This window comes from Diceros bicornis, chromosome 5, assembly GCF_020826845.1.
Source record: "Diceros bicornis minor isolate mBicDic1 chromosome 5, mDicBic1.mat.cur, whole genome shotgun sequence".
Lineage (NCBI taxonomy): Eukaryota > Metazoa > Chordata > Mammalia > Perissodactyla > Rhinocerotidae > Diceros > Diceros bicornis.
Window position 1 is genome coordinate 46,532,444 of NC_080744.1, and position 21,449 is coordinate 46,553,892.

General features: G+C 45.2%; 1 protein-coding gene across 1 annotated transcript in view; it reads right to left on the reverse strand.

The window, feature by feature from the left end:
- The window catches only part of HDC (histidine decarboxylase), a 28,570-nt gene that overhangs the window by 5,402 nt on the left and 1,719 nt on the right, over positions 1 to 21,449 (reverse strand). The window contains exons 2-10 of the mRNA XM_058541549.1: positions 20,814 to 20,986; positions 17,116 to 17,229; positions 15,795 to 15,917; positions 13,499 to 13,633; positions 13,103 to 13,246; positions 5,808 to 5,874; positions 4,803 to 4,965; positions 4,623 to 4,713; positions 806 to 904 (exon numbers count right to left, since the gene is read on the reverse strand). Coding sequence (XP_058397532.1) covers positions 806 to 904; positions 4,623 to 4,713; positions 4,803 to 4,965; positions 5,808 to 5,874; positions 13,103 to 13,246; positions 13,499 to 13,633; positions 15,795 to 15,917; positions 17,116 to 17,229; positions 20,814 to 20,986 — 1,109 coding nt within the window. The remainder of the gene's footprint in view (positions 1 to 805; positions 905 to 4,622; positions 4,714 to 4,802; positions 4,966 to 5,807; positions 5,875 to 13,102; positions 13,247 to 13,498; positions 13,634 to 15,794; positions 15,918 to 17,115; positions 17,230 to 20,813; positions 20,987 to 21,449) is intronic.

Sequence of the window (21,449 nt, forward strand, 5' to 3'; positions counted from 1 at the left end):
TGTTGTGTTTGTTTCCCTAGAGGAAGGGTGGAAGAGGAAAGACACACAGCAATAAAGGATGACGGTGTCTGTGGATGGACCCAGCCGCTTTCATCAAAGGCATTGTCCTTTGCATAGGTGCTTGTAGAAATGAGAGGAAAATGCTGCTGGCCAAATTCTTAGTTAAGTCCAACCCGTTCCATGAAGATATGACAGGGGGACTATGCCTGTCTCACTTACCTCTGGGTCCCTTTCCTAGCACAATAATTTTGTGGTGGTTGTTGCATTGAGTTGAAATAAATTGTACCAAATAGGCCTTCAATAAATACCTATTGACACAACACAGGGATGTTTGTTCCAGACTTAGTAGGTCTACCTGGCGAAGCCAGGAGAGCCATGTTTCAGGCATAATCATAATAGCGACTAAAATTTTCAAGCAGCCATTACAATCGGGGTAATTCTAAAAAAGATCTACTCCTAGTCTGGCCACACATGCAGCCTTTTGATTTACTTTCTCTATCTCTCTGCAAACCAGGCTCTCAGGCTCACTCCCCAGGGCTCAATGATAGCAAAAGGAACGAGGAGACACTCAGGCAGAAGGGACAGGCACCAGACAGCCCTTGGTGTCTTGTTCTGCTCACTGATCCTCTAGCTAAGAAAGAGAGGGCGCCCTGAATAATCAAGTCCCAGGATCCCGCAAACAGGCCCGGACACCTGAGCATATACTGCAGGTCCCCTGGGCAGGTCTGCACAGCAGAGACCAGCTTTCCTCCCACTAGGACACAAAGCAAACCTGGGCTCAGCCCACAGTCTGCGCACTACATACATGTCTGACGTGGGCTTGAAGATTCTTCACCCCGAAGGAGCGAATCACGAACCAGAGTTTAATAGAGCGAAACCGCCGGCTCAGGGGGATCTGCCAGTGCTAGAACAGAGAACACAGTGCCCGGTTAGACGAGGGCGCCTGCTCCCTCACGCACTCCTGGGCTTTATCGTCTGTAGTCTGCCCAGCCCTCCAGGGATGGACGATGTCACCATGACTCCCAAAGCTGTGGCTAAGGAGAAGCTGAGGCAAGTTACCCAAAGGCTGCCCCGTCATGTGACCAAATCCTGGTGAATGTGGCCAATGCACCCTTGTCCAAGAGCAGGACAAGTGGAAACCAAGTCCATGACCCTGAACCAAGGAGAAGATGCTTTGCTTTAAATGCTGCTTTAAACATTTCATCCAGGCTGAAATTTAGGATAGGGGCAACACGTTTTTTTTCTCTAAGAGAACCTAAGTTCCTTCAACAGCAGAAAACAAAGTTCTGTTTCTATTCCCCCCAAAAATCTAAAGTATAGTGGTCAAGAGCTCAGATGCTGGAGCCCCACAGACCTGGGTCTCTCCTCCAGCTCTGCCAGTTACTAGCTGTGACCTTGGGCATTGCCACCTCACTGGCTCCTTGTGAGATGGAGAACAAACAGCAGCTCCCAGGGAAGTGGTGTGAAGAGATGCAAAGAGCTTCACAGGGAGTTGTCAGTAAGTGTCGGCTATTTAAACAATAAAAATGTGAGCTACAGATCACAGTAGTATTTCTACCTAGAACCAAGATGATCATTATTTAATCTCACTCTCCCGTCCTGATTTTCCCTGTGACATTCCTGTGCCCTCAGGAGGCATCACTCCAGCTTTCGGATTTCAAACGAGCACCTGCATCTCAGCCTCTTTTAGATTAAAATTGACCCTTTGTTCCTGGTGACCAAATTCAACAGAGCTTAAAGGTCAAGGTTGCAGGCACCATAGATCTGAAAACTTTCAAACCAACTCCTCTGATCTGAAAACAGAGCAAAGGGTTTGGAAAACATCTGCCATTATTCTGATAAGTAATGTGGTTTTTAGTGACCTTTTCCTCAACTGTCAGGAAGCTTCTACCACAATTTCTGTTCACTAAAAATAAATATTTGTCCCATCAAATATTTATTCGTCCACAGGATTGCCAAATCCTCGAAAATGCGCTCACCTTCATCTTTCACCCATTTCCTGACCCAGACACAGTCGGGACATTACCCCTTTGTTGATGGACAACGTCTCTCCCACATCAAGTACTAAGCCTTTGATTTCCAAGCCAAACACTCTAGTGCTGAGAATGAGCTTGGGAACTTTGGTTTACCAGCAGAGGGCATCAAAGTCTGGAAACAGGACAAAATCTCTGTAGAGGGAAAGCTTCAACTCCACCACTTGTTAGAGGAACACTCTGGGAGAAGAAGGAATGGATAATAGGGATCTTCTCTAAAAAGCATTCTGTTTTCCAGATGGTTATGACGAATTGGCTGCTTTATTTCACCAGCAAATTAAAAGGAGAGGCAGAGATTATTTTAATTTTGATTTCTTCACACTCTGTATCCCCAGTTGTTCCTCTTGACGCTATTCCCAAACCAATCCATGCTGACCCAGCAGAGTGGTTCTAGCTAGTATTTTCTGTTGGAACAGGAAATTTGGACTCATAAAGGGCGATATGGCTCTTCTTTAACTTGACACATTCCCAAGCCTCCTCTATCTGCTTTCAAGGTTTTGCAGGTCTCCCCCGCCAAAAGCAGGACAATGCCCCATTCACTAGTTGGGGGAGGAGCGGGCACTTTCCTGATGTGCGAGAATCTAGCCCTGATTTCAGGTGGCTCCGAGGCCCCAGGGATGAAGTCCCTAAATCTTCTCTCCCATGATGCTGCTCTATTTCTGGCTCATCCCAAACACGGCTGGGCTTCTATTTAAAGCTGCAGCCACCTGGGTGAAAAAGAGATTGGGGTATGGGGGGCAGTAGCAGTGAAGACCCCCAGGACCATAACAGATAGCAGGAGTTTCTTCTAGGAGACTCAAAAATTAAATCCAAAATATTAGAGGTGGAGGAAGGAAAAGCATAGAGCAGCACCTTCTGGATATAGAAATATAAATAGTAAGTTTCCTCTGGACCAGCACTAGGAGAAGTTTAATATTTTCATAAGTTATCTAGAAAAGAGAGAGCACCATAAAATCTCCAAACTGATAGGAAAGAACCACAAGAAGCTCTTGAAATATGGTTGTAAACAAAAACGTAACAGGAAATTCAAAATGGGCAAGGTTAAGATAATGCTTTTAAGTTATGATGATCCAAGTTCACTTATAGGAGAATGGGCATCATTTCACACTCAGGAAAGAAACCTAGAGATATCCCCAACAATATCTGCCCCTTGGGGAGTGGAGATGAAAGAACCATTATTCTTCTATTTTTATCAACCTCTGGAGGGTCCTCCCCCACCACCGCAAGCTTACTGCCTGCAATTCCAATCAAAAAGCTCCAAAAATCTAAAGGAAGTGTGAGCTGGTCTGAGGGAGAGTAACCAATATAATCAAGAGATGGAGATGCTGGATCTATTATTTTAGGGCTAAAAGGGCAAGACACTTCGGTTGCCCAAGGAGAAAAGACAGAACCATCTCTTCACAAAGCATGACCTTCACAGATGTCAGGCATTGTTCTCTGTACTTCACTGCATTACTTCATTTCATCCTCACAGCAAGCCTAAGAAGCCAGTACTCTCATTATCACCCTCACGTTACAGATGAGGAAACCTAGACACAGAATTTAAGTCATTTGCCGAAGGCCGCACAAGTTAATAAATGGAGGAGCTAAGATTCAAACACAGGCCATCCGGCATCAGTACTTAAATGCTTAACCACTTTGCTGTATAACAAATCCCTGTAGCTTAAAAGAAGAGCTCTTAGGAATTTCACACCTACCATTTATTGAGCATTTGCCACATTCTCAGTATTATGCTAAGTGATGTACATGTATGTTCCCATTGCAGCCTCACAGTACCCTGTGAAATCAGTGCCTCTACGCCAGTTCTACAGATGAGGAAACCAAGGCTCAGAGAGTCCACTAAGCTTCCCAGAGGCCCACTACTGGTATGGCATTCCAAACCAAGTTCATCTCACTCTGCTCTGCTCTCTCCCCTTGGCCATGTTATACGTAACTTATTTGTTTACATCCGTGTCTCCCCCTACAATTAAAGGAAGGGCTCGTCTTTAAACTGAGGAGTAAACCTCAAGAACTTGTTCCCCCAAGAAATAAGACAGGCTGAGAATGTGGGCAGGTTCGAGAGATTGAGGTGCAGCTAGTGGGAAGGCCAGGAATGTCTGTAGGCATCCAGAACCTCACGACGGGTACCCATGCCCCACCCCCACCCTGGAGCCTCTCGCAGCGTCTCTATCGGGGTCAGAAAGAGGAAAGCGATTTAGACAAGGAGCCTCTTTCCATACCCAACGAAATTCTCCACCCTTCCTGGCTGCTGGGTAGTAAGCAGAAAGGATTGTCCAGAATGGAGGCAGAAGGGAATCGACACACATGTGGCAGAGAGGACGTTTCTGGGAATAAGAAAATGCCACAAGTATTCCAGAAACATGCTACTGCCTCAAAGGTTGGTCTCATTTTCTAGGGTTTTTAAAGTTTTCTGGGTTTCATTCTGTACACTTAGGCACAGCTTAAAACCAAAGCCATACAGTGGCACTATTATGGAGTGAGCTCACAGGGTGCCGTTTCTGACGGGAGCCACACACAGGAGCCCGTTGGGGTCGGATGCAGCCAGTTTCCATCTCAGAGCTGCCGGGCTGCCTGTTCCTGGCCACTCACCATGAAGTCGGTGGCCGCGCCCGAGTTGGCGTGCCTGAGGTAAATGGGGTCCACACTGAAGGTCTGCTGCAGCTTGTACTTGTCCTTGACCCTGGGGGTTCCAAATGGCCGTTAGAGGCTGTGGCCCGTCAGAGGAAGCAAAGCTTTCCCGCGGGCTGGGAGCTTGGCTGCCCCACTCACCAGAAGCCAGTACAGTCAAAGTGCACCATCATCCACTTGGAAGGGTTAAAGGTGAAGGAATCGGCATACTCAATGCCCTTCAGAAACCCCCGGAACTCCGGGCACAGGAAGGCAGTGCCTGCATATGCAGCATCGATGTGGAGCCACAGCCCCTCACTGGCGCCTGAGGAGGCAAACGTCACCTGGTTGGGAGGTGGGCCGAGTGGGGGTTGCAACCAGCCAGCTAACAGGCATCTCTTGCCTGGGCCAGCTGATTGGTGGGCTACAAGAGAAGAGCTGGGAAAGGGTGGCCTGCTTTGGCTAAGTGAGACATCAAGGCATGTGGAGATGGCGGGCGGGGGGCAGTCAGCGGGAGGAGTGGGGCTGAATGAGGCACCGTCACCTCCTAAAGGGAAAGCCTACAGAACCTCACCCAGGCCTTTTTCTCACTGGCACCATCTTGGCCCCAACCTAGTGCTTTCTGGCACAGAAATCAACTTCCTCCTGGCCCCAAGAGCAATGTGAATGCACCTAATACACACATTAGAAAGAGGATGTCTCTCTTTCCTAGTGGGTTTCTTGCTTGGGGATTTGAAACAATCACATTTGAGTTTCTTTTCTGCCGTTATCTCCCATGGTTTCCCCTGCCCTACCCTTTTCATTTTCTTAGCCTAGACTTGAAAATATTTCACTATGCCTCGTTCGCCCCGTGTTCTGGATAGAGCCTGCTCTGAGTCGATTTCCCCATACCAGGGAGAGGGTGAGAAACCCGAGGCCCTCCCACTGCTGCCTCCCGGGACAGGAAGCCAAGGGGGGCAGTTCTAACCCTTGGTCACACTGCTGGGAAAAGCAGTGATCTGGCTGCGTGGGAGAAGGCACTTGTGAACTTTGATGGCTCTTCCCACGCTCTCTGCATTGACCAAGGAGGGGCAAGATAATTCCACAGAGCTGGTTTCAGGTTCTTGCTGTAGAGAACATTTTAAAATTCATGACTTGTCTTCCTAGCCAGATAGGGCAGACACTCACAGATGGGGCCCAGCTCTGACAGGCAGTCAAACGCACAGACCCCGGTGGTCCCCAGTGTTGCACAGACCTGGAGGAAAATAAAGAAAGTTAATGTGGGAAGGTGGGCTCATGGGACACACCTGGCCTGAAAAAGGATTTAATCACAGATACACAGATATTATCTACCCCACCCATCCTACTAGTGCAGTGCGTATTTCATACTATATTTTACCATGACTGCAGTAAGAAATACAATCTAGGTGAAAGAGTCAAGACGGCGGCGTAAGCAGACTCAGAACTCACTTCCTCCCGTGGACACAGCTAATTTACAACTACTCGTGGAAAAATTACCCCTGAGACAGAACTGAAAACTGGATGAGAGGAACTCCTGCAACAACGGACAATCCTAACAGAGGTAGAAGAGGCAGAGACTCCCTTCTGGAGAGGAAAGACGCCGCCTTCACAAGCCGCCAGCTTCACGGCCGCCGGGAGCAGCTCACAGGTCCGCAGCCTCCCTGGAGGCGTGAGGTCCTGAGCCGGGAGCGCCCCCGCTGTGGGCATTTTGTGGACCCAGCACAATCGAGACCAGCGGCATAATATCTGACTTTGCCTGCTACTAAAGCATTGGGGAGCACCCCCAGAAAACCCGGTTCACAAAGAAACTAAAACCGGCTCTTAAAGGGCCCACGTGCAAACTCACCTGTTTCAGAAAGCATCCTAAAATCACCAGAAAGAAAGGTGCACAGTGCTGTGGTGAAAAGAGACTCACCTAATAGGCCCTGAGTGCATCTCGGTGAGGGGTGAGACCTCTCCAGGGACTGGGACATTGGCGGCAGCCATTGTTGTGGCCTGGTGTGAGCGTGCTGACACAGAAGCCATTGGAGTTCTCCCTGAGGCCTGCTAGCCCAGCGTCTGCCCCACCCGCTAGAGCACCAATTTAATCCAGCTCAGCCAGGGCAGGCAGCCCACCCTAGAGACTGGCCCCACCCAACAACAAGCCCTCAGGCAACTTGTGGGCCTGCATAGATTGGTGACTGGATTCTCTGCAGCCTGGCAACTGAGCCGACTTGAGCGGGGCAGGGTGTGCACAAGGAGCGGGTGGAGAGTGTGGGGCGGTGGCAGAGTGAGTGGGGCTCCCACCATGGAGAGACTGGGTCTGCTTGGGGAGGTCGGGGTGCGCACACGGGGCAGGACTGTGTTGACTGTGTGTGTGGACCTGTGGGCGGCAGGGCTTGTCAGCTGCAGAAGTCTTGTGCTTCTCAAAGACCCACACAGAGGGTTTGCCCCACCTTCCAAAGCCTGAAACAATTGGGTGCTCCTTTGCCTGAGGCCAGCCCACCCAGCTGCAATCCTCAGAGAGCTGACAAGAGACCTAATAGGCTAGAGGCTTACAGCAATTGTAAGGCCCTGAGCCTAACAACCTGCCACACTGGGGGCCTACTCACTTAAAAGAAATACTGCAACACAAATGTGGTATTAGAACTTGCAGCCAACTGTGCTGGGGCTCCCCACACCTGATAAAGAGACTGAAGGGCCCACAACAACTATAAGCAGCTGAGCATTACAACAGCTGGCCAGGAGCATAACTCGGCCTCCCTGGGTGCCTACAGGGAGAGCAAACAGGCCACAACAGAAAGACACACGTAGCCCACATAGAGGTGACCTCTGGAACATTGAGAACTGAGGGAAACACACTGGAAGCCTCCTAAGGCATCACTTACATAAGGTCACCTATCCAAGAGCAGGAGACATAGCTGACCTACCTAATACGTAGACACAAGCACAGGGAAAGAGGCAAAATGAGGAGGCAAAAGAATACATTCCAAGTAAGGGAAGAGGACAAACCCCAGGAAAGGAACTAAGTGAAACAGAAATGAGCAACCTACCCGACAGAGAGTTCAAACTAAGAGTGTTAAGGATGCTCACTGATCTGGGGAGAAGAATAGATGAACTCAGTGAGAATGTCAACAAAGAAATGGAAGATATAAAAAAGAACCAATCAGAAATGAAGAATACAATACTGGAAACGAAAAATTCATTAGAGGGACTCAAAAGCAGAGTAGAGGATACAGAAGAACGGATCTGTGAGCTGGACGAAAGACTAGAAGAAATTACCCAAGGTGAACAGGTAAAAGAGAAAAGAATTAAAAAGAGTGAGGACAGTCTAAGGGACCTCTGGGACAACATCAAGCGCACTAACATCCGTGTTATAGGTGTCCCGGAAGGAGTAGAGAGAGACAAGGGGTCAGAGAATTTATTTCAAGAAATAATAGATGAAAACTTCCCTAACCTAAGGAAGGAAACAGACATCCAGGTACAGGAAGCACAGAGAGCCCCAAACAAGATAAACCCAAAGAGGCCCACACCAAGACACATCATAATCAAAATGTCCAGAATTAAAGAGAGAATCCTAAAAGCTGCAAGAGAATGTCAAGTTACATACAAAGGAAACCCCATAAGGCTATCAGCTGACTTCTCAGCAGAAACCTTACAGGCTAGAAGAGAATGGCACGATATATTTGAAGCGCTAAAAGGAAAAAACTTACAGCCAAGAATACTCTACCCAGCAAGGTTATCATTCAAAATGGAAGGAGAGATCAAAAATTTCCCAGACGAGAAAAAATTAAAGGAGTTTGTCACCAAGAAACCAGTGCTACAAGAAATGTTAAAGGGACTGATTTAAGGGGAAAAGAGAAGACCACAAATAGGAAAAATTATCTATTTCCATGATTAGAACGTAATGGATACAAATGCACAAAAAAGAGGTTAGATATTATATCAAAAACATAAAAGGAGGGAGGAGGGGAGTTAAAGAGTACAGCTTTCAGACAGATGTCAAACTAAAGTGACCATAAATTCTGTATAGAAGAAGAAAGGAACGGAGAAGAACTACTAAAACACTGAGAAAAAAAAAAAAAGTTAAAAAATGGCAGTAAGTACATACTTATCAATAGCTACTTTAAACGTCAATGGACTAAATGCTCCAATTAAAAGGCATAGGGTGGCTGACTGGATAAAAAAACAAGACCCATATATATGCTGCATACAAGAGACACACTTCAGACCTAAAGACACTCACAAACTGTAAGTGAAGGGATGGAAAAAGATACTCCACGCAAATGGCAATGAAAAGAAAGCTGGGGTAGCAGTACTCATATCAGACAAAATAGACTTTAAAACAAAAACTGTAAAAAGAGACAAAGAAGGGCATTACATAATGATCAAGGGAACAATCCAACAAGAGGATATAACACTTGTAAATATCTATGCACCCAATGTAGGTGCACCTAAATATATAAAGCAATTATTAACAGGCATAAAAACAGAAATAGACAGTAACACAATAATAGTAGGGGACTTTAACACTCCACTTACACCAACGGATAGATCATCCAAACAGAAGATCAATAAGGAAACATTGGCCTTAAACGACACACTAGAACAGATGGACCTAATAGACACATACAGAGCATTCCATCCAAAAACCGAAGAATACACGTTCTTTTCAAATGCACATGGGACATTCTCCAGGATTGATCACATATTAGGCCACAAAACAAGTCTCCATAAATTTAAGAAGATTGAAATAATACCAAGCATCTTTTCTGACCACAACGGTATGAAACTAGAAATCAACTATAGGAAGAAAATCAGAAAAGCCACAAATATGTGGAGATTAAACAAAATGCTACTGAACAACGACCGGGTTAACGAAGAAATCAAAGAAGAAATCAAAAAATACCTGGAGACAAATGAAAATGAAAATACGACATGCCAGAATTTATGGGATACAGCAAGAGCGGTTCTAAGAGGGAAGTTTATAGCGATACAGGCCTATCTCAACAAGAAAAATCTCAAATAAACAATCTAACAATGCACCTAAAGGAACTGGAAAAAGAAGAACAAACAAAGCCCAAAATCAGTAGAAGAAGGGAAATAATAAAAATCAGAGCAGAAATAAATGAAATAGAGACCAAAAAAACAATAGAAAAAATTAATAAAACCAAGAGCTGGTTCTTTGAAAAGATCAACAAAATTGACAAACCTTTAGCTAGACTCCCCAAGAAAAAAAGAGAGAAGGCACAAATAAGTAAAATCAGAAATGAAAGAGGAGAAGTTACAACAGACACTTCAGAAATACAAAAGATTATAAGAGAATACTATGAAAAGCTATATGCCAACCAATTCGACAATCTGGAAGAAATGGATAAATTCTTAGAATCATACAACCTTCCAAAACTGGATCAAGAAGAAGTAGAGAATTTGAATAGACCAATCACCAGTAAGGAGATCGAAACAGTAATCACAAACTTCCCCAAAAATAAAAGTCCAGGACCAGACGGCTTCCCTGGGGAATTCTACCAAACATTCAAAGAAGACTTAATACCTATCCTTCTCAAACTCTTCCAAAAAATTGAGGAGGGGGGGAAGCTCCCTAACTCATTCTACGAAGCTGACATTACCCTGATACCAAAACCAGACAAGGACAACAAAAAAAAAGAAAATTACGGGCCAATATCACTGATGAACATCGATGCAAAAATCCTCAACAAAATACTAGCAAATCGCATACAACAATACGTTAAAAAGATTATACGCTATGATCAAGTGGGATTTATTCCAGGTATGCAGGGATGGTTTAACATTCGCAAATCAATCAACGTGATACACCACATTAATAAAATGAAGAATAAAAATCACATGATCATCTCAATAGATGCAGAGAAAGCATTTGACAAGATACAGCATCCATTTATGATAAAAACTCTGAATAAAATGGGTATAGAAGGAAAGTACCTCAACATAATAAAGACCATATATGAGAAACCCACAGCTAATATCATCCTCAATGGTGAAAAACTGAAAGCCATCCCTCTAAGAACAGGAACCAGACAAGGATGCCCACTCTCACCACTCCTATTTAACATAGTACTGGAAGTCCTAGCCAGAGCAATCAGGCAAGAGAAAGAAATAAAAGGGATCCAAATTGGAAAAGAAGAAGTGAAACTGTCACTATTTGGAGATGACATGATTTTATATATAGAAAACCCTAAAGAATCCACCAGAAAACTTTTAGAAGTAATAAACGAATATGGTAAAGTTGCAGGATACAAAATCAACATACAAAAATCAGTTGCATTTCTGTACACTAACAACGAAGTAGCAGAAAGAGAAATTAAGAATACCATCCCATTTACAATTGCAACAAAAAGAATAAAATACCTAGGAATAAACTTAACCAAAGAGGTGAAAGATCTGTACACCGAAAACTATAAAACATTTCTGAAAGAAATTGAAGAAGACACAAAGAAATGGAAAGATATTCCATGTTCCTGGATTGGAAGAATTAACATAGTTAAGATGTCCATTCTTCCTAAAGCCATCTATAGATTCAATGCAATCCCTATCAAAGTTCCAACAATATTTTTCACAGAAATAGAACAAAGAATCCTAAAATTTATATGGAACAACAAAAGACCCCGAATAGCTAAAGGAATCCTGAGAAAAAAGACCAAAGCTGGAGGTATCACACTCCCTGATTTCAAAATATACTACAAAGCTATAGTAACCAAAACAGCATGGTACTGGCACAAAAACAGACACACAGATCAATGGAATAGAATCGAAAGCCCAGAAATAAACCCACACATCTATGGACAGCTAATCTTTGACAAAGGAGCCAAGAACATACAATGGGGAAAAGAAAGTCTCTTCAACAAATGGTGTTGGGAAAACTGGATAGCCACATGCAAAACAATGAAAGTAGACCCTTACCTTACACCATACACAAAAATTAACTCCAAATGGATTAAAGACTTGAATGTAAGACCTGAAACTGTGAAACTTCTAGAAGAAAACATAGGCAGTACGCTCTTCAACATCGGTCTTAGCAACATCTTTTCAAACACCATGTCTGACCGGGCAAGAGAAACAATAGAAAAAATAAACAAATGAGATGACATCAAACTAAAAAGCTTCTGCACAGCAAAGGAAACCATCAACAAAACGAAAAAACAACCTAACAATTGGGAGAAGACATTTGCAAACCATACATCTGATAAGGGCTTAATCTCCAAAATATATAAAGAACTCATGCATCTCAACAACAAAAAAACTACCAACCCAATTAAAAAATGGGCAAAAGACCTGAACAGACATTTCTCCAAAGAAGATATACAGATGGCCAATAGACACATGAAAAGATGTTCAAAATCACTAACTATCAGGGAAATGCAAATCAAAACTACAATGAGATATCACCTCACGCCCATCAGAATGGCTATAATTAACAAGACGGGAAACAACATGTGTTGGAGAGGATGTGGAGAGAAGGGAACTCTCATACACTACTGGTGGAAGTGCAAACTGGTGCAGCCACTATGGAAAACAGTATGGAGATTCCTCAAAAAATCAAGGATAGAACTACCATATGATCCAGCTATTCCACTCCTGGGTATTTATCCAAAGAACTTGAAAACACCAATTTGTAAAGGTACATGCACCCATGTGTTCATTGCAGCGTTGTTCACAATAGCCAAGATTTGGAAGCAACCTAAGTGCCCATCAAGGGACGAATGGATAAAGAAGCTGTGGTATATATACACAATGGAATACTACTCAGCCATAAGAAATGATGAAATCCAGCCATTTGTGACAACGTGGATGGACATTGAGGGTATAATGCAAAGTGAAATAAGTCAGAGGGAGAAGGTCAAATACCGTATGATTTCCTTCATTAAGTAGTAGATAATAACAACAATAAACAAACACATAGGGACAGAGATTGGATTGGTGGTTACCAGAGGGGAAGGGGGAAGGGAGGAGGGTGAAAGGGGTAATTCGGTACATGTGTGTGGTGATGGGTTGTAATTAGTATTTTGGTGGTGAACATGATGTAATCTATGCAGAAATAGAAGTATAATGATGTACACCTGAAATTTTTACAATGTTATAAACCAATGTTACCGCAATAAACAAAAAATTAAAAAAAAAGAGAGAAAAAGAAAAAAAAAAGAAATACAATCTATATAGCAACCTAATACATATATCCATGTGTATTTGAAATAAAAGTTTCACCAAACAATACATACTCTGGCTACAGGAATGCACTCTGACATTTTCTACTATATTTCTTTTTATTTTTTAATGCTGATTATGACCCACAAAATTTATTTCCTAACACATCGATGAAATACAGTGTATTTGAGGACCTTTCTGCTTTGGTTGGCAGCATGTTACTTACCTGAATTCTGCCAAAATTCCTTCCTCACCTCCCAGTTCTATCATTCTAAGCTCAAAAAAATATTCTGACTTACGAAGACAGGCACCAAGCCCCGCTCCTTGTCCTCCTCGATGGCTTTCTTAAGAGCATCCCCTCGGAGCGAGAAGTTGTCATCCACAGGCAGAAATCTCATCTTCACAAGAGAAATCAAACCAGCCTTTTCCACTGAGGAGTGAGCCTAGAATGACGGAGAAACCCACGAGCAGAGTCACCCCGGGATGAGCGCTCCCCAGAAACCACTGAAGCCACACTAAGGGAATCAAAGATATCATTTGACATTCATCCTCCCCCATGGTTCCTGGAGACGACCTCTGAGGCCTGAGCTGCCCTGAACCCCAGCGCGCTCATGTCTAGGAGGAAATTGCTCAAGGACTAAGTCTCCACAAGCCAAGCAATGACCTGAAGGTTTGGCCCATGTTGGGCAACTCACCTGGTCAGAGGCGTAGGCAATGAGGCGGGCGTTCAGGGAGGACTCGTCCGCCCCAGGCTCAGATGATTTCATTTCCAAGATCTTGTTCTTCCTTGCTGCAAGCAAGGCGATCAGGGTGGACTCACTAACTGTGCTCTGTAGTGGAAGAAGGATTACCAGTGGCAGCCTCTCCCTGTGTTCTCTTGGCAAATTCCCCCAGGCTTCGTACTTGTGTGTGTGTGTTTAATAGCTATTCCTAAGGAAGTACACAGCTCCTGCCTAAGGGGCTGTCCTTCCCCCTCTACTCTGCATTCTCCATTCACAACACTCTATGCACTCCTGGGACACCTCTCTCCTCTAATTTTCCAGGGAAGTGATGAAAGCAAATTTTCACCTAATACTAACATCTTTATTAGAGAGGCCACAGAGACCAAAAGGGGAATATTCAGCCCCTGCTAGAGACAAGTTTGCTTATAGCTATGTTTGCTCTCAAAAACTTGCTTAAAAGAAAGAACTTTCAATTTATTAGTTATGGAAATGGAGTTTGTTTTCCCCAGGATATCCCAGAGAGAGAGGGTCCTGGCCTCTACGAGAGGCTGATGACTTTGGCCTCAGTTTTGTTACCAGTGGCTCTCGTGACTTTGGGCTAATATGGCCCCTCTGGAAGACGCTCCTCCACTTATAAAATGGAGAGCATCCCTTTAGCTGCCTCCCAGAGCGGGAGTATCAATTATCAAACAAGGGTTGGATAGGATTTTGCTCTGGCCATGATTGTGAGAATCCTGGGAGCCACCTCAGCAACTTCACAGGAATCTCGATGGTTTCTCATCAGTCGCTCGGTCTTTGATGTCTTTGCTTCTTGAAATCTGCAGATGACCTGCAGCTGACAGCTCCCTGCTAAAAAGCCTGGCAGACAGTGTCACAGGGAGTGGTATAGACCAGATCCCACAAGATATTCAGTGGCTAGAAATTACTCCACAAAAAGAAAGCCAGCAGAACAGTAATAATAATAATACCACCTTCCATCATAGTTCACAAAGCACTTTCTGTCATCCCATTTGCTCCTCATAAAACCTCTCTGCGATACCTGTGATTCCTCTCTACAGATGAGGATAGGGATGCTCAGAGAGGTTACAGGACTAAACCAAGTTCACATGGCTGATGGATGCAGGAGAAGGCACAGCTTGGATTTTAGGCCTGGGTTTGAATCCTCATTCTTCCACTTACCAGCTGTGTGACCTGGGGCATGTTTTCAGCCTCTCAGAGTTTCAGTGCTCTTATCTCAAAAATTGGGGGTGATACTCTTTACCTACAGGGTTCTTGAGATAATTAGATGAAAAGCGAGATCAGGTAGAGCAGACATTCAGCATGCTCTCCCAGATACCGTAGCTGATAACAACCCAAAGGCCCACAACATGCAGCAATTTGTCTTTCTCGTGAGGGTCAGACTTTAATCTTGCTCCGAGGCTGGAGTGAGCGAGGAAACCACTTAGCTAGCAAATGGGCCCAGCAAACTTTCCAGTTCTCATTTCAGGGCAGCATGGCTATTTTTATTTAATAGAAGAGTTCATTTAGTCCTCACATCCACTCTTTGAGGGAAATATTATTATTATTATTATTATCTCTTATAGATTATAAAAGGAGGAAAATTACACATTACAGTAGAATTTAAGAATTTGGGGGTTCTCCAAGGCCTCAGAACCAAGCCCGCATGAATGAATGTCAAGGTCCTTGATAAAAAAAACAAATATTTGAAGAACCATCATTTGACAGATATCCAGAAGATAGGGTTTTAAGATAAGATCAATCGATTTATGTTGTTAATTTCTCTCACTGCCAAGGATCTTCTGGACCTAGGAGGGAGGGAAGGAAAGCAGTCTCTACTTGCCTTCTCTTTTCTACTTACCGTAAGGTATAAAATGGGACAAGGAAGGGGAATTGTCAAATTATAAACTAAGAAAACTGAATCTAGTAATACTGGAAATGTGGTGATGTGTTGACTTTTTAATCTTTTTCAAAGAAAAAAGAAAAGAAGAGTGGAGATGGTGGTGACAGCAGTGTAAATGAAGTGGAAGTTGAGATGGGAGTGGCAGCAATGGGAGGGGAGAGATGACTGTGGCAGAAGTGGTAGCTATGACAGTGGTGGAGTCGGTGATGGTGGTGTCAATCACGATAGTGATGACGGTAATGGTGACGATGGTAGCAGTGATGGTGGTGGTGTGAGTGACATGGAGAACAGGAGAATGCCCAGGCAAGGGTTTGGCTTTCTTTCACTACTTAGCCCCCATGCTAGGGGCAGCTTTGCCAATGGAGGCACCTGTAAGACACCTCCTCCCTGGCTGCTGGGGTGGTGGTGCAGGAAATGCTCTGGGAGTCCTAGCATTTTTGCCAGCCAGTCCATGACGTTCATCTCCAGCTCCGTACATGCAGGGCTGGAAGCCTGAAAGAGGGAAAGCAACTTTATCCAGATAGCCTCAGGGCACCAAGATGCCCCCTCCAGCCCCAGAAACACATCTGTCTCTGCTCTGGTCCTCATCTGGGCCCTGATGTTATCAATGGGAACCTAACCTATCTTCTCCTTGGAGGAGGGGTCAATGTCAGCCCTGTGCCCCACCCCCACCCCATCCTCTACCAAACCAAAAAGGGAAAAGAATATGGGGCTTTGGATTCATGCCACTCTCAATGAGGTCGATTCTCCTACAACTCAAAGGCTCTATGGAGAAACAGCCCTAGAAATAATTGCTTTCATTTGGTTCCCCAAGTCCCTAAAACACCCAGCTGGGAAGCATTCTAAAGGCCAGGGGGAAGTTTTAGGACTAAGAAAGCAAGCACTCCTTCCCGGAAAAGATAGCAACTCTCCCCACCCCTTACACACACCTTAGAATAGTTCAGGCTTACAATATAAAGCTCTTCTAGGAGACTTCTGGGACAATTGAAAGCTGCTTGGTGCTTAAGAGGTTTTTTTCTTTTTTTTTTTGAGGAAGAGTGGCCCTGCGCTAACATCTGTTGCCAATCTTCCTCTTTTTTCTTTTTTTTTTTTCCTCCCCAAAGCCCCAGTACATAGTTGTATATCATAGTTGTAGAGTTGTAGCTCTTCTACATGGGACGCTGCCTCATCATGGCGTGATGAGCAGTGAGTAGGTCCGCACCCAGGATCCGAACCTGAGAACCCCAAGTCACCGAAGTGGAACTCGAGAACTTAACCGCTACGCCACCGGGCCAGCCCCTTAAGGGGTTATTAAAGGAAGTCTTAGGGTATATCCCTAACCCATCAAAGACAAGGGGAAGTTGTACCCACTGGCATCAAAGAGCTTAGTTAGGGTCACAAACTGTGGCAATAACCAGATCTCAGTCCAAATCTCCTTTCTGTCTCTGTGAAAGGTGTGATCTTGGGGAGATAAGTTACCTATGCCTCAATTTCTCCACCTACAAAATGAGGCCAATACTCATGATTCCATAGGGTTAAAGGATAAAATGAGATAATTTATATAAAGCTTAAGCTCAAAGAATGCAGCCATTGTTAATATTTAATTTAGAATCCTGTTCAGAGATCAGGACAAAAAATGTCTACCCTGGGATGTCACTTCCTGCTTTGTCCTGCATTGTCACTGGTTACAGCTACAGCCACTGCTACTCACCCAGGTGAATCCCAAGCAGTTGATGGCATCGGCCAACATGTCTCCCAGCAGTGACGGCCAAGAGGTGAGAGCTGGGTAGTAGGCATGCATATGGGGGCTCTGCCAATGTACCACCTAGAAGCAGAGCATGTACACAGGCAGCACCAGGAGGCAAGTCCAGGAGGCTTCCCCCCTCCAGAGACCCTCCCTGGCAAGGGAAGCAGCCTAGAGATGGGCCGACATTTTTAAGACTTTTAAGTGACACAACTCCATAAAAATAAGACATATTCATTGTGTTCTTGCCACCCACATTTCTCATATTCTAGGCTAGTTCATCAGTGGAGCATTTGCATATATGCAAAGACCAGAAGGGAATATGCAAAATAAAAATTGCTATAGTAATTCTGGGTAGTGTTCACATTAGTCTCCAGTGCTTATATCCTACGCTGCCCCTGCCCTGTAATAACAGGAAGGGGAGACTATGAGATTCAGAAGAGCAGGTTGCTTGTCTCATCCAATTTCTTGCAAAAAGCATCTTTTGTCTTATGGATCACTAAGCTCTCTGGGCACACAGCAGAGGGTCAGTGTCAGTAGGTTCAAAGCTGTCCTTAGCTTCCCAGTGGGGATGGAGAGAGGAAAGGAAAGGACAGGAGAAATGCCAGCCGGAGGGCATGGGACCCCTGCCTCCAGGTGACGCCTGAGCCCACAATCAGATTAAATTGGATCTACGGAGGAGCCAGGTGGGCAGGGAGGGCCTTCTATAACAGGTCTCTGAAGCACCCTCAGTGGCTCATCAGCCTCACTGATTATCTAATCTGGCGTCATCTCGCTGTTCTGCAAACACATCCTGTCCATTTATGTGTTCGTGTCTTTGAACAATGCTGGGTCCCCTGACAAGACGGCACTTCTCATACAAACATGACCCTCCAAAACCACTTAATTCTTAGAAAGCTATTAAATATTCATTTCCTCCACAAACTCTTCCCCAGCTCCCCAGCCCCCTTTGATCTATTCCCTGAGCCCATGGAACACTCTCATTCTAGATGTTTCACCCTACTGAGAACTCATGAGACAACACCTTAGTGCACCATCGAGTTATTTACTGTGTGCAAATTCCTTTAACCCTTTGAGAGCAAGGACAGTGTCCTGGGCAGCATGGTAGAAAGAGCAGAGGATTCAAGCCCAAGGCCACAGGCTCCAGTCCTGCCTCTGCCTCTAAACAGCTGTGTGACCTTGTAGATTTATTGTGAAGCTAATGAACTTAACCTCCAAGGTCCCGTGTTTTCATGGGTCTCTTTCAAGATCTATTCTTAATTATTTTTTCTTAAAGGGGGTCCCCAAATTTGTATTCAGTTCAGATCCCATAAAACCAGGATCCTCCCCTGCACCTCTCTCAACCTGAGTTTCCCATCATAAAGTAAATCCTGTCTCTTGGGGTTGTTCTGTGGATCGGCCTGGGAGGAAATTTATAAAATGTAAAGCGCTAATGTTAATGGTATGCTGATCACGTGGTGACAGACACATCGCATATCCTGACTGGACTCTTAAATAGACCTCTTCCTCTGATTTTCACCAGGCAGAAGGCAGCATAGGTAATAACAGGATCTTCCACTTTCCCAGCTTTATCTTATTTAATTCTCACAGCTCCCCTGTGAGGTAGGTTCTACCATTATCCCTGTTTTACAGGTAAGAATTGGGGCTGGCAGAGAGAGGCAGCATCCTTGTGATCACACACATCTCATAGGGACAGACGACAGCGCCAAGACGGAAACCCAGGGCTTGTCTGACGCCAGAGCCCAAGCTCCTAAGCAAGATGGCGGCCTACTCCTGCTCCCCTGCGCTGCTTTCTCCCTCAGGAAGAGTAGATGGGATTTTTCTAACCATGGTGGGAATTAAAGCAGAAGGACAGCTTTTCTTCTCGTTGTGTCTAGCAGGTGTCAGGGAGGGAAGATTAATCCAGTTTTCAGTGAGATGCTGGCCAAAATGAGAAAGCAAAGGGCCGATCACTTTCAGGCCAACTCTCAGGGGCCAGTGCAGCCTGTGAGATGAGATGAAAGATTGGGCCCTCATTATCGATGTGTTTAGTGACAGTATTTTGGAAACCCCAGAGAAGGGCTTCCACCTCCTAACCCTATCAAGAGGCAATTGTCTGTTCTCGTAAGATAAATATGATAAGATAAGCCAGAGGAACGCTTATCAAAACAGACAGACCTCTCGGTCCAGAAATGAGCCTCTCTGACCACACCCTCAGCAACTGCTGGAATTTCTTTCAATCAAATGAAATCGGCTTATTTCCGCCTCTGCTGACAGTTGCTTTCAGTCTCACTACCAAGCTACAGTTGGCCCCTCAGCAGATTACATTTTACAGAATGAAATCCATGAGATAATCTCACTGAGGATTAGCCTCCTTGGTAGAGCTTTACTGATATGGAAATTTTCAAAAGATGCTTGCGAAATAGGCTGAATGGTCAGAGAGAGAGGAGTATTCGGTTTTGTACAAACTTGCCATTGCTTTCTGAGTTTGAATAATTTTTCACCCCTGCTTCCAGGCATATTTCTGTCACATCTAAGTTCAAAGCTCTTTGGAGATGAGGGCAGGCCTCAGGAAGAGCTGCTGGACACGTGCAATTCAGGACACCAATGCCACAGCAGGGAGATTGAGGAGAACAGCCTGTGTGTTGAGGCACAGCTAAAGGGCGGTTCCTGGGTGCTGGGGCTCAGTCTAGCGCAATGAGTCACTCACTGATGGGGATATCAGTGTAGGAGAAAGAGCAGAGCCTTGGAGTAAGACTGGCCTAGGCTAAAATTTTGGATCTGTGATTTGGGGAAGAAAATTAACTTCTCTGAGCCTCAGTTTACTCATCTGTAAAACAGGAATCATAGGGTCAGTGTAGGATAAAACAGGCTAGCCTGTAATGTGGCTACTTACAGCGCCTGGCACGTGACATGGGGTTCAATAAAAGGCAGCCCTTCTGAGGGAGGAAGACTGGAACACTTTTAGCATAAGCACCTTGACACACCTCCTCACCCCAGTGGCCAGGAACATTGTCACAGCCCATGGTGGTGGGCTGTAGCTCAAGCCTGGTGCATCAGCCAGCTTCTGTCTGTTCCCTGGCCCCTGGCTATCACCAGGTTGTGCCTTTTGTCACTGGGAGTATAGATGATTCACGGAAAGCCCCTTCCTACTCCTGAAAATCTGTTCAATCACAAGACCTCCCCTTGGTAAGGAAGGACGTGGTTCCCAACTCACGGAGGAGAAAGCAGGGAGCTGACCGGGACTCACTCAGCTTCCCGGCCACCCAACCTGACAATCAGGGTGCCCTCAGGGGTTGTGTTCTCAGCTTCTTTCCTTGCCTTTGGGGTGTCTCAGAAGTCTGCAGGGGTATCCCTGGCTCTGCCAACTGGGCCTTCAGGGACTATCTCCAGCCTCTTCTTTCCATCCTTTCCCCTCAGACACAATTTTCACTTCTCACCTCATCCCATTAGATTTCCACACTTCTGTCAAACTAGGCCCTGGGAAGTAGTATGTAAGCCCATGTAACGCTATAGGTCGCCTGGCCTCAGAAACCTGATTTCAAAGTCCTGGCCCTCCACATGTCCAGAAGATGGGCTTGGATGTTGGCCAAGTGGCTGAAGGGTCATCCCAGGCCTTTCTTCAGGCCTAGCACCTGCCCTCTTATTCCCCGAAATCCAGAATCACCCCTGTGACTGTATCTCACCCCAGGCATGATGATTCGCTCAATGTCCCCAAAGATGCTGTCCCAGCTGTCAGGTTCCTCAGGAGCGCTCTCAGGCAGCTGGGCTCGCAGGTAGCCAGGCCGCACGTCTGGGGTCACCCGCCGCTCCCGCACGGTGCTCAGGTACTGGCAGATGTAATCCACCATCTCTTTGCCTACGAGGGAGGCAAGGAAACCAGCCTCATGTCCTCTGACTGGGCCTAGCCAATCTGTGCCCACCCCCTTCGAGCTGGGGCCGAGAGACTTGGTGAAGAAGGAGATGGATTCATGGCTGGGGCAGGGAGGGAGTCTGATCCCCAGCATAGGCCTTGTCTTCAGAATAAAAAAATGAGTGAGGGAGTGAATGAATGATGCAGGAAGTATGTGAGTGAACAAATGAACAAGAGGGAAAATCTCCAAAGCATAAAACTCTAGCACCAAGGTAAAATATTGCTTTTTCCTCCCCCTTTCCTTATCCATATCAATCTTAATCACCTCTCCTACCTTTCTTTTCTGCTCAAAAACAGAACATCTATTAATTCATTACCTGACAAGTTCAGTAGAAACTCTGTGACTCTTTATATCCAAAAACTGTTACACACACACGCTCTCACACACATACACACACCCTATACTCTT